This window comes from Neophocaena asiaeorientalis, unplaced genomic scaffold (assembly GCF_003031525.2).
Source record: "Neophocaena asiaeorientalis asiaeorientalis breed wild unplaced genomic scaffold, Neophocaena_asiaeorientalis_V1.1 scaffold702, whole genome shotgun sequence".
NCBI classification, from domain to species: domain Eukaryota; kingdom Metazoa; phylum Chordata; class Mammalia; order Artiodactyla; family Phocoenidae; genus Neophocaena; species Neophocaena asiaeorientalis.
In genome coordinates, this window is record NW_020173962.1 from 37,170 (window position 1) to 54,239 (window position 17,070).

The window sequence follows — 17,070 nt, forward strand, 5'->3', positions numbered from 1 at the left end:
TATATATATATATATATATATATAGTGAGGAAAAGGAACAGGAAAAAAAAGAAGGAGGTATAGAAAAAGGAAAAGTTTGGAGACATTGACTTTCTAAAAAAGGACTGAAAAAGAATTTAATGGACACCAAGGATTGGTTACCCAAATTTATTGCCTTTCTTTTTTTCTATGTAGTATCACTTTATTAGTTCCAAACCCCAAATGCTCATCATATCAATTTGATTGACCCATTTTTTCTCTCTCACTAATGAAACATTTGGAATGAGAAATTTACATTCTATAGGCAATGGTAAATTTTGGATCCTGTAACTGAATGACTTTTAGTAAAATTTAATTCAGTTACTGGTAACCTTTAGGTAATGCATTTTCTTTATTTTCAACATTTTACTAAAATATATTTCTTAACTATATACTTTCCTACTTTACTTCAATAGAGACTATTGAAAATAACTGAACCTTTACTTTTTGACTCAGGGTTTTACTATGGAAATCAATTATTGTACTGTGCTATAAAATAATAATGCTTACAACATGGTAAGTTATATGGAGTGACTTTCTCCTTTACTAAAGAACCCCAGACCATTTAATGATTTCTCACAACAATTCTCTTTTATTTTTCCTTTCTTCTCCTCTTTAGTGAGTAGTATTTAATGAACATTCTTAGTTTTGGTGCTATCAAGGTGTTTTCAACAGCAATCACTATTACCAAAGCCCCATCCTGTTTTGTTAAAAAAGAAAAAAGAAAAAGATACCAGGTTTGTTAAAATTATGTGTAAAATAAGATAAGGTGTGTTTTAAGTTCAGGTGTTGTCTGTTCAATAAAGTACATGGGTCTTGTGACATCTATATTGGTTGCATTCTGCACAAGTGAAGCTGTTAGATAGCTGAGTTTCATATTCATGTGATATTCATTTTACTATTGCATTTTACTTTTTTATGGGTACATGATATAGATATCTAGTAAACTATATAAGTAACTATATATATGAACTATAAAACTATAAAAGTAAGCCATAAATTTGCAGTGCACTAAGATCACTTAAAATTCCTATGTTAAGGTAGGTATTGTGATGAGAACATGGTAGGTTGTTTGTTTTCTTAGAAATCTTGCCCAGCGTTGCCCTCCAGATGTAGTAGATCTTGAGTTTAAATTTTACCAATTCACTATGCTTTCCCATTGAAAGTTTTAAAATATTGAAATTACAAACAAATGCATCATGCTTCCTATGCATATTTTTATTTGAAAAGCCATAACACAGTGACTTATTTTGAATATCTGTAATATTCACTTTTTTGAACCATAAATTGAAATTATATATATCCCCAAACATTTCTTTTTTTTTAAACATCTTTATTGGAGTATAATTGCTTTACATTGTTGTGTTAGTTTCTGCTGTATAACAAAGTGAATCAGCTACACGCATATATATATCCAGCTAGTGGGAAGCAGCCACATATTTCTTTTTAAATATTTCTCTTGAGTGTATACTTTAGAACCTTTTAGTTTTTCTCCCCTGCCTCCTTCTCTTGTGACATTTATATTCATTTGTCCCTCTGCTTATAATTCTCACTTCTGCTGTTTAGTAAAGCTAAATAAGAGTGAGTTTTAAATTCCCACAGCCTCATGTGAAGCAAAATGGAGCATCTCAGTTTCTGGGACATTTTATTAGATAAGTACTAATTATAAAAGTAAAATGTCCAACAGAAGTGGCCAACTCCATTTCAGGAGTTTCTCACCATAGTGGAAGGAGAATGTTCTTTGAGGTCAAGTTAAATTGATTTTGATTCCTTGCTCTGCCAGTAGCTGACAGGATATCTTTCCACAAGCTAGTTAGTATTTCTGAATCTCAGTTTCTTCATTTATACAATTAGAAAATAATACCTGGCAAAGGAGCTAATATATATGAAAACACATAATGGGGATTCAATACATGTTAGCTTTTATTTATAGTATTACAACATTTAATGTTGTATATAATATAAATATACATTGAAAATTGGATAATTTATGTGGTTTTCAAAAGCACATCACACAAAATTAACCAAATACACTCTGCACCGTGTTTGTGCAAGACTAGTTCATTTAATGTTTTCACTTATTTATTTTTTGAAATTCTTAATAGATTAATGTGTTTTGGTAGTTTATAATATGGTATGCATTTTGAAATAATTATAAAGTTTACTAATAATTTTATGGAACATAATATTTCTTATTGCATATTTTAAGAAGAATCATGATTCAGTGTAATAATACTAAGATTGTTATAATAAATTACTTATATAAAAGTACATAGTTTGTAATCAAATTCTAAATGCCAACCACTGGTATTATTTTTATTAATTTTGGGTTTATAAAAGTAATACATATTCACTGTATAAGATTTGGTAAATCGAGAAAAACATAAAGAAGAAAATAACTACCACAAATTAATGACAAACTGGGAAAAATATTTGCAACTTGTGACAAAGTGCTGCTACCTCTAGTAGGAAATTGCTCTTATAAATCAAATAAAAATGACAAATACCCTAATATAAAAATTAGTAGAGGTAATCAGTAAGCAACTCTATCAAAGTGATATAGTAACCAGAGAAACTCAAATCAAAACAGCAATTATATACCTTTTCTTAACTCCTGCGCTAGTAGAGACTACAAAAAGATAATGCAAAGTGTTGTTGAGGGTGTGGGGAAACCAGAACTCGTATACATTGGAGGGTAGTTTGAAAATATCAAAAAGCCCAGCAATTTTCCTTCTAAAGATGGCATTCTAATGGACCAATAGTACAAAGATGCATGCACAGTGAAGTGTATTGCTATATGGTTTAAAATAGTGAATATTTCTAAAAGTAATCTAAATATCTAGCAATATTAAATTAACCAAGTTATGATATATTCATAGAAGTTGTTAAATCTGAAGATGCCTAGTGTATATTTCTTTAACAATACTATGAGCATTTTCCAATGTCATTAAACATCCTACCTCTAGTATGTTTCCAATTTTTCACTATTATACATAAATATGATGAACATCTTTGCATATAAACTTTGTATACATCTAGGATTACTTTTAGGGTAAATTCCCAGAAATGAATTTACTAGGTCAAGGGATATAAACATTTTAGGGTTCTTGCTACACATTAATTGGAAGGGTTTTGAGGAAAAGAAGAATAATACAATTCTCCTATCAAAGTTCCTAGATATTTATTACGTGCTGGTCCCTCATTACCTCTGACTTTATACTTTAGTTACTTTTTCTTTTATTGTATAATTTTTTCTTTTAAATTTGTATAGGCCTTGATTTTATGACAAATGAGAATATAATTTATCACATGGGAATTGTTTTTTTCTTGTTTTTTGGTTAAGAACTTTTCCATAATATCATTTTTTTATTCTTCCAGACGTGGGTTGGCAATAAGAGAAGAAAAATGAGTAGTAAGAATTCTGAATCAGGAGCAGCAACAACAGGAACTGTTTCTGGTACTCCTTTGGCAGCTCCAGACGTTACAGTCAGAAATGTGGTTAATATTGCTCCACCCTCAAGACAACAGTCTTCTTGGATATCACCCAATAATGATGTCATTGTAACTGGTATATACAGTCCAGCCAGTTCATCAAGTAGGCAAGGGACAACCAAACATACAAATACACAAATTACAGAAGCACATAAAATCCCTAGTCAGAAAACAGCCAGTAAAAATGATACTGAGTTTCAGTTGCACATTCCTGTTCAAAGACAAGTAGCACACTGTAAAAATGCCTCTCTGCTCTTAGGTGAAAAAACAATTATTTTGTCCAGACAGACAAGTGTGCTAAATGCTGGAAACTCTGTATACAATCACACAAAGAAACACTATGGAAGCTCTTCAATGCAAGCCTCTGAGTTGACGGTACCACAAAAGCCATCTGTGTGCCACCAACCTTGCAAAATTGAACCAGTCGGAATTCAAAGATCATATAAGCCTGAACACACGGGTCTAGCATCATATAACTTATGCGGGCAAAAGCCACCTATTAGAGACCCTTACTGCAGAACACAAAACTTGGAAATCCGTGAAGTATTTTCATTGGCAGTTAGTGATTACCCCCAGAGAATTCTGGGAGGAAATGCCCCACAGAAGCCTCCTAGTTCAACAGAAGGAACTTGTTTGTCCATTGCAATGGAGACTGGAGATGCTGATGATGAGTATGCCAGAGAGGAAGAGTTGGCATTGATGGGAGCACAGATACCAAGCTACTCAAGATTTTATGAAAGTGGCAGTTCCCTTCGAGCTGAGAACCAAAGTACAGTTTTGCCTGGACCAGGAAGAAATATGCCAAATTCACCAATGGTGAATATTAGAGACTTGTCAGACAATGTACTGTATCAAAACAGAGAATACCATTTGACACCACGGACCTCATTACATACAGCATCTACTACAATGTACAGTAATACAAATCCATCACGGAGTAATTTTTCTTCACATTTTGCATCATCAAACCAATTGAGGTTATCACAAAACCAAAACAATTACCAGGTAATGTGTATGTTTATTTTATAAAGGTTTTATAAAAGTTTGTTTGGTCTAAAAAATTGTGTTGGTAATCAATTAGACTTGAGATCTGGGTCACTTAACTTATATTTTGAAGTACTTTGATTTGTTTGCTTCTAAATAGTGGTTTGGGGTCAACTATTTAAAGAATCTTGTGCTTTATTTGTCATGTTTAAAAATGGTGCATCCTTTTTTTTTCATGGAATATAATAATTTTTATAACATGGTAACTATCTTCTGACATTTCAAATAGTTTTGTTCAGGAAATAATAGCCTTATGGGAAGCATGGCATTTCCTATCACTAAAATAGGACTGAATTGGCTAGACTCATCCTCTTGAACATAGATTATTCCTGTTATGACTTTTACTTGCAGTTTAGGAAGATGTCACTAGATGAGTGGTGCTTTCCCTGGGTATATAGTCAGGCAAGTCAATCATTTCTCTAGGCCACAATGGTTGAGAAATCAGAGCCTGCAGTAACTCAGCCAGCTGTTTTTTTTCTAAAAGTAAATGCTTTATTAAAACATTAAGTGCAACGTTAATCAAATTGTCTTTTTAAAAATGTTTAGAGAGAAGAGACACATTCAAAGTAAGAATTAAAGCAATTTTTGACCTGTGAAAAAAATAAGCATTATTTCTTTACTGTGTCACATATTTAGTTGTTTAGATATGCTTCAGATAATCTCAACAGTGAGGTATAAACCTACCTCAGAATATCTCTTAAGGCCATAGATCTTCTTTCTGAAAAAATCTGCTTTAGAGAATTTGAATAGCGAAGCAGGGATGTTTGCCATTTTTTCTTGCTGCTAGCTAGACCCTTTAATTTGTTCAACCACAGTATTTTTTATCTGTATTTAAAATGCTTCCAGGCTATTATCAACCAATATAAGAAACCAACTTCTCTTGACTCCTTTTATCTTATAGCTCCCTGCTACAAGATGAAAAGCATTAATAGAGTATAGGAAGTATCCCTCTGGCACCTATCTCTAACAGAATAGTACTCCATCATCATCATTAGTAGACATTTCTTATTAAGGATCTTTTCATTTTTCTGTGTTTGCTCTTTCCTAAAGCATGCTTAAAGTAACATTGAACTATACCTTTAAGATCCTTCCCAATGCCCCTTTTCATTCACCTCTTTTGTACTTTTTATTCCTTCAGCAGTGTTGTTCCTAATAATTGTAATAATAATAACATTTATGATTTGTTGAGGACCTTGCATGTACTAGGCACCATTTATATACCTGATCTCATTTAATCTTCATGGCAATCTGGTCATATAAGCATTTTATCCATGTTTTAATATCTTGTCTAGAATCATACAACCAATACATGACAGAACGAGGATTCCAACTCAGAAATATATCATGTGTTTTTTTTTTTTCTGCTTTACCATGCAGCCTAACAATTTCAACTTTATTAGAATATTTGGAGGCTTGAGAGTGCAAAGTTTAAGTTTTAATTTTTCGTAAACTGATTGCTCCCTAAAGGATAATTTAGCCTAAAAAAAAGACCTTTTTACAGTCTTTATCTTTTTTGCTGGCAGAACTTTTAAAGAAATAAAATGTATTTTATATAAAGGAACATTTTAAATGGAATAAATCTTAGCAATATTTTTGGAAAAGTAATCTCTTTAAAGAAAGACAATCTGACATAATTTAGAGCATGGGCTTAGAGCCAGACAGACCTGGATTCAAATCTAGGCTCTGCTACTTTCTACTCATGTGACCTCAGGCAAGTGTCATAACATCTCTGGGTAAGAGTTTCCTAATTTGTATAATGCACTTAATAATATATACTTCACAGGAATGCTATAGATGAAATAATACAATCTGTGCAAGCTTCCGTATACATTCCCTGGCACATAAATTTTCTTGTACTTATGACATCATAGTTGGAAAGTTAATGAAACCCTGCTAGTCCAGGTCTTCTTTATATTCCATTTCAAGTAAAATATTGCACAGCCCACAGTTATCACAGTGTGATTGAGGAAGAAATAGCTGTAGTGCTGGCTGAAAGAAGATTGTGATCAGCTTTCAACCTCACTATAATCTATGTATTAAAAGCCCATATATTTCTACTTATATTATAACAGAACTCCTCCAACTTGATCTGAGACAGTATGGTAGAGAGTTTTTGCATAGAACTCTTGGGGCATCACTTTGCCCCACCTTTCTTTTTTGTTTGTTTTTATTTATATATTTTTAAATTGAAGTATAGTAGACACAATATTATATTAGTTTCATGCCCCACGTTTATTTTAATTAGTAGAGATTTTAGGGAACCAAGGTAGCCTGGGGAAGTGTAGTCCATGAAGACTAATGTTTTAGTCCATTTGGGTTTCTATTACAAAAATATCCTAGACTGGGTGACTTGAAAACCAACAAACATTTATTTCTCACAGTTCTAGAGTCTGGGAAGCCCAAGATCAAGGTGCTGGCCGATTTAGTACCTGGTGAGTGCCTGCTTCCTAATTCATAGATCGCTATCTTCTCACTGAGTCTTCATGTGTCAGAAGTAGTAAGGGAGCCCTCTGGGGTCTCTTTCGTAAGGACACTAATCCCATTCATGAGGGCTCCATTCTCACAACCTAATCACCTCCCAAAAGCTCCACCTCCAATTGCCATTACTTTGGGGATTAGGTTTCAACATATGAATTCAGCTGCGACCCAAACTCTCAGTCCATGGTAGTTATCCTCCAAGATTTTGATGGCACTCTATTACCAAGCTATATTATTAGTAGATCTGGACTTAGAAAAATAAAACCTATGACCATCTTGTCAACTTTCTAGCTATGAAACTATAAGCAAGCAAGCAATTCTCTTTAGTTTCTGACCCTGGGACTATAATATAACAGAGATATCTGCCTCTTCTCTCTGTTGTACCAGGTATCTTCAAGCCGAGGTCCTATTCCTAGAGTATAGCTTAGTTGCAAGCTATATAGGTGACTGAGTACAAACTGAGGAAATGCACGAGGATGCTAAAGAGTTGAAATCAGCTCTGTTTTGGAGTCACTTTGGAATACCATATTAAGAGTTGAAGTGATGATAAGGAAACTGTCAGGAGGTAACTATACCAGGATACTATAGCCCAGTTCTATTTCAAAATCTCTATGGGTTGACCTCACTCCTTTGGAGCTAGATTGCAACTGTATTGGTCTCCAAAGTGCCTTTCACTTTTCATATTATGTCTATGTCAGCCCATCTTGAGTGCTGTGTTGATTACAGATTAATAATTGATGATAATCTATGTGAAGATATTGGGGTATTTTGGAAAACAAGTGCTATACATTCAGGATTTTGTTGTAATTATTATTATTACTTAAAAATTAAATGTATCCCCAACTCTTGTGAACTTCTTAAGAACTTAGAAGTTAATAGACATAGAGCACTTTGAGGTTTCTTTAAAAGCTACTAAAAAAGTACAATGTATCCCCCACCAGTGGGAGTACTTTGGTATTACCCTCCAAATTTATTCAGTATTTGTGTGCTTAAGTTCACTTTTTAAATAAACATGGAAATTTAATAGTTGTAAAAACTTTAAACATCATGACATTCTAAACCAATAAAAATGGTATTTTGACCTGAGGAAAGTGAGGGCCAGTAAGATTGACTTTGCTAAAATAACTCTCAGGAAAATAGTAAACTTTAAAAAAGCAATAGTAATCTGTGTTGAATAGGTGTAGTTATCATGGATCATTTTTAAATGACTTTATTAAGATATAATTCACATAGTACAGCAGTCACACATCAGAAGTGTACAATTAAATAGTTTTTAATATATTCACAGCTCTGTTCAAGCAGTACCACAATCGAATTTTAGAACATTTTGTTACTTCAAAAATAAACTACATACTGATTAGCACAACAAATCCCCCATCCCAGTACTAGACAACCGTTAATCTTTCTCTATGGATTTACCTATTCTGAATATTATTATAAGTGGAATAATACAATATAATGTTTTTTATGACTGGCTTCTTTCAGTTAGCATAATGTTTTCAAGGTCCATGCTATAGTATGTATCAGCACTTCATTCTTTTACATTGCTCTATGATATTCCATTGTGTCTATATAGCATAAATTGTTTATCCATTCATTAGTTGATGGACATTTGAGTTGTTTACATATTGTCTATTATGAATAGTGCTGCTATGGACATTCATATACAAATTTCTGTGTGGAAATGTTTTCATATCTCTTGGGTATATATCTATGAGTGCATTTCTAGTTCATATTGTAATTCTATGCTTAAAGTTTTGAGGAAATGCCAAAAGTTTTTCTAAAGTTGTTGTATCACTTTACAATCCAACCATCAATGTAAAAGAATTCTAATTTCTCCACATGCTGACCAACACTTGTCATGTCAGTCATTTGATTATAGCCAGTATCATGGGTGTGAAATATCTCAGGGAGATCTTGATTTGCATTTCCCTAACAGCTAACAATGTTAACTCCTTTTTCATGTGCTTATTGGCCATTCAAATATCTTATTTGGAGAAATGTCTATTCAGAGAATTTGGGCATTTTGTAAATTGTTCTTTGAGTTGTGTTTAGATCTTCATATTCTCTATACTAGTCCTTATCAGATATATGACTTGCAAATATTTTCTCTCACTCCATATACTTCCTTTTCACTTTCTTGAGTGTATTGTTTAAACACAAATTTTAATTTTGGTGAAGTCCAATTTATCTATTTTTTTCTGTCATTACTTGTGCTTTTGGTGTTGTATCTAAGAACCTATTATCTAAGCCAAAATAACAAAGACTGACTTATATGTTTTCTTCTAAGAATTTTATACTTGTATCTTTTATACGTAGGCGTTTCAGCTGTTTTGATCTTGTTTTTGTGTATGATATGAGGTAGGAGTTCACCTTGATTATTTTGCATATAAATATCCAGCTGTCCCATCATCATTTGTTTAAAAGATTATACTTACCCCATTGAATGGTCTTGTCATCCTTCTCTAAATCAATTAATCATATGGAAGAGTTTATTTCTGGACTCTCAGTTCTATTGAATTGATATATATGTTTCTTCTTATGCTGATACAACACTGTTTGTATTACTGTACCTTTGTAGTAAGTTTTGAAATTGTGAAGTGTGAGTCCTCCAAATGTCTACTATTTTACCTAAATTATTTTAACTATTCTAGGTCCCTTAAATTTGCATATGAATTTTAAGATCAGCTTATCCACTTCTGCAAAAACAACAGATGGAATTTTGATACAGATCATATTCAATCTGTAGATCAATTTGGGGAGTATTGCCATATTAATAATACTGTGTCTTCTGATCCATGAACATGGTATGCCTTTCCACTTATTAGGTCTTCTTTAATTTCTTTTAACAATGTGTTGTACCTTTCAGTTGTCTTGCACTTATTTTGTTAAATTTATATATAAGTATATAACTTTTAACATTATTTTAAATGGAATTTCTTTCTTAATTTAATTGTTGTTCATTGATTTTTGTGCATTCATCTTGTATCCTGAAAAAGTACTGAACTAATCTATTAGTTATATTAGACACTAGTGGATTTCTTAGGGTTGTATTTATGTAAAATCATGCCATCTATAAGCACAAATGGTTTTACTTGTGTAAAAACTTACTACATTTTCTTTTTCTTGACTAATTTCTAGAACCTCCAATCCAATGCTAAGTAGAAGTGGTAAGACATCTTTCTCTTCTTCTTAATCTTAAATGGAAAAAAATTCAGCATCTCACAATTAAATATGGTGTTACCTGTGGTATTTGTGTATATGGTCTTTATCAGGATGATAAAGAATAAAAGACCCCTTTTATTCCTGGTTTAGAGTGCTTTCATCATGAAAATGTGCTGGATTTTTGTCAAATGCTATTTCTGTATCTAAAGAGGTATATTCATGTGCACTTTTCCATTTTTTTTATATTAATATGGAGCATTACATTTTTTTAAATTTTCATTTTCTTTTTTTGGTATTTATTTTGCATATTTTTTCAGTTTTACTAAGATATAATTGACATACAGTACTGTATAAATTTAAAGTGTTCAGCATAATGATTTCATTTACATATATTGTGAAATTATTACTAAGCAATAAGTCTAGTTAACATCCATTATCTAATGTATAGATTTTAAAAAGAAAAAGAAAAAAAAATCTTTCTTTCCTTGTGATGAGAACTCTTGGGAACTACTTTCTCAACAACTTTCAAATATACCATACAGCAGCAGTGTTAACTATAGTCATGACACTGTACATTATATCCCTAGTACTTATTTATCTTGTAAGTGGAACTTTGTACCTTTTGATCATCTTCGTCCAATTCCCATTCCCCCACTTCCTGCCTCTGGGAACTGCAAATCAGATCTCTTTTTCTATGAGGCTGATTTTTTTGTCTGTTCATTTGTTTTAGATCTCACATATGAGATCATACAACTAATTGTCTTTCTCTGTCTGACTTATTTCATGTAGCATAATGCCCTTGAGGTCCATTCATGTTACTGCCAATGGCAGGATTTCATTCTTTTTTATGGCTGAATAATATTCAATTCTATATATATTTCACAACTTCTTTATCCATTAATCTGTTGATGGGCACTTAGGTTGTTTCCATGTCTTGGCTATTGTAAATAATGTTGCTATGAATTTGAGGGTGCAAATATCTTTTCAAGTTAGTGTTTTCATTTCCATTAGATATATTCCCAGAAGTGAAGTTGCTTGATTATATGGTAGTTTTATTTTTAAATTATTGAGGATCCTTAATACTGTTTTGTGTAGTGCCAGTACCAATTTACAATCCCACCAACAGTGTGCAAGTTTTCACTTTTATCCACATCTTTGACAGCATTTTTAATCTCTTGTCTTTTTGATGATAGGCATTATAAAAAGCATGAGGTGATACCTCATTGTGAGATTAATTTGCATTTACCTTATGATTAGTGATGCTGAGCACATTCCATATACTTGCTGGCTATCATTTATCTTCTTTGGAAAATATCTATTGATATTTTAATTGGATTATTAAATTGGATTATTTGTTTTCTGCTATTGAGTTGTATGAATTTTTTAATATATTTTGGATATTAACCCTTAACCAGATACATGGTTTGCAAATATTTTTTCTAATTCCATAGATTGTCCTTACATTTTATCAATCATTTCTTTTGCTGTGCAGAAGCTTTTTAGTTTGATGTAGTTCTACTTGTCTATTTTTGATTTTGTTGCTTGTGCTTTAGGTGTCATATACAAAAACATCATTGTGAAGATCCATGTCAAGGAGATTGTTTTTCTGTTTTCTTCTAGGGGTCTTATGGTTTCTAGTCTTATATTTAAGTCCTTAATCCATTCTCACTTAATTTTGGGGAGTAACATAAGATAGTGATCTAGTTTCATTCTTTTGCATGTGAATATCCAGTTTTCCCAGCACCATTTATTGAAGAGATTGTCTTTTCTCCACTGAGTGATCTTGTCTTCATAGCTAAATATTAGTTGAACATATATGGATTGGTTCATTTCTGAGCTTTTGATTCTGCTCCATTGGTCTATGCATCTGTTTTTATGCCAGTACCATGCTGTTTTGATTACTATCGCTTCTTTCCTTCCAGTTTTATTGAGATACAATTGACATACAGCACCATATAAGTTTTAATGTGTACAGCTTAATGTTTTGACTTACATACATCATGAAATGATTACCATTATATCATATAGCCACAGATTTAAAAAAAGAACAAAGTGTTTTTCCTTGTGATGAGAACTCAGGATTTATTCTCTTAACAACTTTCATATATAGCATACAGCAGTATTAATTATATTAATCATGTTGTACATTATATCCCTAGTTCTTATTTATCTTATAACTGGAAGTTGGCACCTTTTGGACCACCTTCATCCAATTCTCCTTCTCCCCTTCCCTGACTCTGGTAACCACAAATCTGATCTCTTTCTATGAGCTTGTTTATTTGTTGGTTGAAGCATAATTGACCTACAACACTATGTGAGTTCCAGATATAAAACATAGTGAGTTGATATTTCCATACATTACAAAATGATCACCGTAATAAGTCTAGTTACCATGTCACCATACAAAGATATTACATTATTATTGACTATATTCCCCAAGCTGAATATTTCTTCCCCCTGAGTCATTTATTTTGCATCTGGAAGTTTGTACCTCTTAACTCTCACTTATTTCACTCATTCCCCACCCCCCAGCAACCACCTGTTTGTTCTCTATCTCTATGGCTCTGTTTCTGTTTTGTTATGTTTGTTCATTTGTTTTGTTTTTTAGATTCCACATATAAGTTAAATCATGTGATATTTGTCTTTCTCTGTCTGACTTATTTCACTTAGCATAATGTCCTCTAGGTCCATCCATGTCACAGATGGCAAGATTTCATTCTTTATTATGGCTGAGTAATATTACATTGTGTGTGTGTGTGTGTGTGTGTGTGTGTGTGGGTGTGTGTGTGTGTCAGATTTCTCTTTATTCAATCATCTATTGATGGGTACTTAGGTAGCTTCCATACCTTGGCTATTGTGGATAATGCTGCAATGAACATCAGGGTGCATATATATTTTTGAAATAATGTTTTTGTTTTACTCAGCAAAATACCCAGAAGTGGAATTGCTAGATCATATGGTAGTTCTATTTTTAATTTTTTGTGGATCCTCCATCTTGTTTTCCATAGTGATTACTGTAGCTTTTTAATATAGATTGAAATCAGGGAGTGTGATACCTCCTGCCTTGCTCTTTCTCTGAATTGTTTTGGCTATTTGGAGTCTTTTGTGGTTCCACATGAATTTTGGGATTATTTTCTACTTCTATAAAAAATGTTATTGGAATCTTGATAGGGACTGCATTGAATCTATAGATGGCTTTGAGTAGTACTGACACTTTAACAATATTAATTTTTCCAATCCATGAACACAGGATACTGTTTTGCTTATTTGTGCCTTCTATTTCTTTCATTAATGTCCTGTAGTTTTCAGAGTAGACATCTTTCACCTCCTTGGTTTAATACATTCCTAAGTATTTTATTTTTTCTTTAAATTAATTAATTAATTAATTAATGGCTCTGCTGGTTCTTCATTTCTGTGCAAGGGCTTTCTCTAGTTGTGGCAAGCAGGGGCCACTCTTCATTGCAGTGTGTGGGCCCCTCACTATCACAGCCTCTCTTGTTGTGGAGCACAGGCTCCATATGCACAGGCTCAGTAATTGTGGCTCAAGGGCCCAGTTGCTCCACGGCATGTGGAATCTTCCCAGACCAGGGCTCGAACCTGTGTCCCCTGCATTGGCAGGCAGATTCTCAACCGCTGCACCACCAAGGAAGCCCTATTTTATTGTTTCAATGCTATTATAAATGGGATTGTTTTCTTTTTCAGATAATTCAATTGTTAGTGTATATAAATGTTACTGATTTTTATATGTTAATGTTGTCTCAGTCTACTTTACTGAATTCATGAATTAACTCCAACAGTTTTTTTGTGAACTCTAGGGTTTTCTATACATAAAATTTTGTCATGTGAAACTAGAGCCAATTTTATTTCTTCCTTTCCACTTGTGATGTCTTTTATCTTTTTTTCTTGCCCTATTACTCTGGCTAGGACTTCCAGTACTAGCTTGAATAAGAGTGATGAGCGTCAACACCATTGTCTTATTCCTGATCTGAAAAGTAAGGCTTTCAACCTTTCACCATTGAGTATAATGTTAGCTGTGGGCTTTTCATATATGGTCTCTTTATGTTTAAGTGTGTTCATTCTATATCTAATTTGCTAAAAGTTTTTACCATGAGGATTCTGATGTCACCCATATGGCAAAATAGGTTGTTCCTGACTTCACTTCCCCTCACAACAAAAACAACTAACAAGAAATGAAAACTAACAACACCTAGCAACTCAAGAATAAGACACTACTGAGAGAATCCTTGCACATGGAGATAAGGATGAATCATCCTGCTGCACCACAGAGATCAAGACAGACTGCATTAGAAGGGTAAGAGAAGGAGCTACATATAGATTGCATTGTCTCTCACCCAGGCCGGCACAGCACCATGTGGACAGGTCTCGGCTGAGCCTTTGGTTCCTCTAGTGGAAAGAGAGAAAATAGGGTGACAACCAGCCCACCCCCAGCATTGTTCAGCACTTTGAAGGAGCAACTACTCTGCAACATGGACGTTCTCATGGGAATCTGTGTGGCTTGACCACTGGGAATCTGAATGTGATGGGGGGAGAAGCTTGCAGAAACCAACATACAGATCTTGGAAGACTGCATTCATACTTGCAAATATGATAGTATATTTGCTATATAGTAATCCCAACCAGCAGCTTTGCGCATATGAAGACCAAATAGTAATCCCACCCAGAAGCTCTGCTCATCTCTGGAACCAAGTTGGAGCTGCATTCTGACCATGGAACATGGCAGGGTAAAGATCTGCCTGATTTGGATTCTCAAAGAGGAGTTTTGCTGACACACCTGCTGTGGAGAGTGCCTTCTGGCCCCGTCTGCCCAGAAGGGCTGGTGACAACTCTTGGAAGCTGTGAGGCTCAGTAACACTTGAGGTAAGAGGTGGGCAGATAGAGCCAATAGTTGGCAGAACAACATCAGTGGTCCTGTTCAGTAAGGGAACTTGGGGTATGGGTTGGCTTTGGTTAAGACAACAAACAAAGAGGCTTTCTGACCTTGGAGATGATTCTTTTGCTTAACCTAGGCAGGGAAAATAATTCACAGCCCCACCCATTTCTGAATATAACCTTCAGTCCAACTGAAGAGGGAACCTAACCCAGTGCACATGAGAAGGTATATAGCCCATCCAACAGCCTGCTTACAGTAGAACTTAAGTAGAGAGCACAGCCATGGCTTCCTCTAGCTGCAGAAGAAAATCTGTAGCCCTGTATGGCCACAGAAATCAGAACATAGACTTGCCTGATTTTGGTCCTCAAACAAGGTAATATGCAAATTGTGGGGTCTTTACTGCTGCCCTGACAAGGCAGGGAATCAAATTCATAGCGATGCTTACACTGGAATATAAATCCCAGACCTAAACACTTAGTTAACGTGAACAAAGGGTCCAAGCAACTGCAGAGCACTTTCTATAGCCTCACATAGGTAGGAAACCAAGCCAGTGGTTCTATCCAACTATTCTGAACCAGTGGCACACACCTGTATCTCTGTCCTCAGAGCTCTCGGACAGTGACCTTGCCCAAAAATAGACCCTGATGAAAGTCCCACTTGCTCAAGGACATTACCAGCAGACATGCCCAGAAATCCAACCTGAGTTGATGGGTGAAGAACTATCTCTGCCAAAGAGAAACTTTAAAGTCTGAGAGAGGAAACCACTTACTCAAATGCACAGATACCATCTTAAGGAATCAAGGATCACTAAAAAATTAGGTAAATGTGACATCACCAAAGGAAAATAATATAGCTCCAATAACTGACCCTAAAGAAATAAAGACCTATGAACTGTCAGAAATAATTCAGTGATCATCTTAAGGAAGTTTAATGTACTATGCAAAACCACAGAGAAACAACTTAATGAAATAAGGGAAATAATGTATAAACAAAACAAGTTCAATGAGGAAATAACAAGCATCAAAAAAACCCAAACAAACAGAAATCCTAGAGTTGAAAAATAAAATAACTGAAGTGAAAAATTCAGTAGAGGTTAAAAAAATAGATTTGAAGATAAAGAAGAAACATTCAGTGACCTGGAGGACAGGACAATGGAAATTACCCAGAGGAGCAAAAAGAAAAAAGAATGAAAAAGAGTGAAGAAAGCGATGGGAATTATGGGATATGATGAAAAGCAAAATATTCATATCATGAGAATTCCAGAAGGATAAGGGAAAGATACAGGGACAGAAAATATATTCATAGCAATAATGGTTCAAAATTTCCCAACCCTGAGGAGAGGAAAGGACAGCCAGAGGCATGAGGCCCAAAGAATCTCAAACAGGTTGAACCTGAATAGGACCACAGTAAGAAACATTATGATTCAATTCACGGAAGTCAAAGGCAAAGATAGAATTTTAGAGTACAAAAAAAAGAGAGTAGTTACATAAAAAAGAATACTCATACAACTATTGGTAGATTTTTCAACAAAAATTGTTCAGGCCTGGAGAGACTGGGATGACATATTCAAAATATTGAAATAAAATAAGTCAACCAAGTATTCTATACCAGCAAAGATGTCCATCTGAAACAAAGGAGGGATAAAGACTTTCCAGAACAAATGAAAGCCAGTGGAGTTCATTACCACCACACCTGCCTTACAAGAAATGCTAGAGTTCTTTGAGTGGAAGTAAACAGACACTAATTAAGAACATACATTAAAAGGTAGCATAAATCTCACTGGCAATATTAAATAAATAGTCATAGTTATAGCCTGCAATATGGTAATAGCAGTGCATAATTTACTTACAACTAGTTTAAAAGTTAAAAACATAGCCAAAGTAAACATAACTGCAATAATATGTTATTAGTTACACAATATTAAAAAAAACTTGTAAATTTTAACAACAACAACCATATAAAATGTAAAGGGAAAGAGAATT

At 33.9% G+C, this 17,070-nt stretch overlaps 1 protein-coding gene across 1 annotated transcript in view; it reads left to right on the forward strand.

Moving 5' to 3' along the window:
- HDX (highly divergent homeobox) overlaps nucleotides 1-17,070 on the forward strand; it is a 143,765-nt gene that overhangs the window by 2,027 nt on the left and 124,668 nt on the right. The window contains exon 2 of the mRNA XM_024753066.1: nucleotides 3,397-4,515. Within this exon, the coding sequence (XP_024608834.1) occupies nucleotides 3,397-4,515 (1,119 nt within the window). The remainder of the gene's footprint in view (nucleotides 1-3,396; nucleotides 4,516-17,070) is intronic.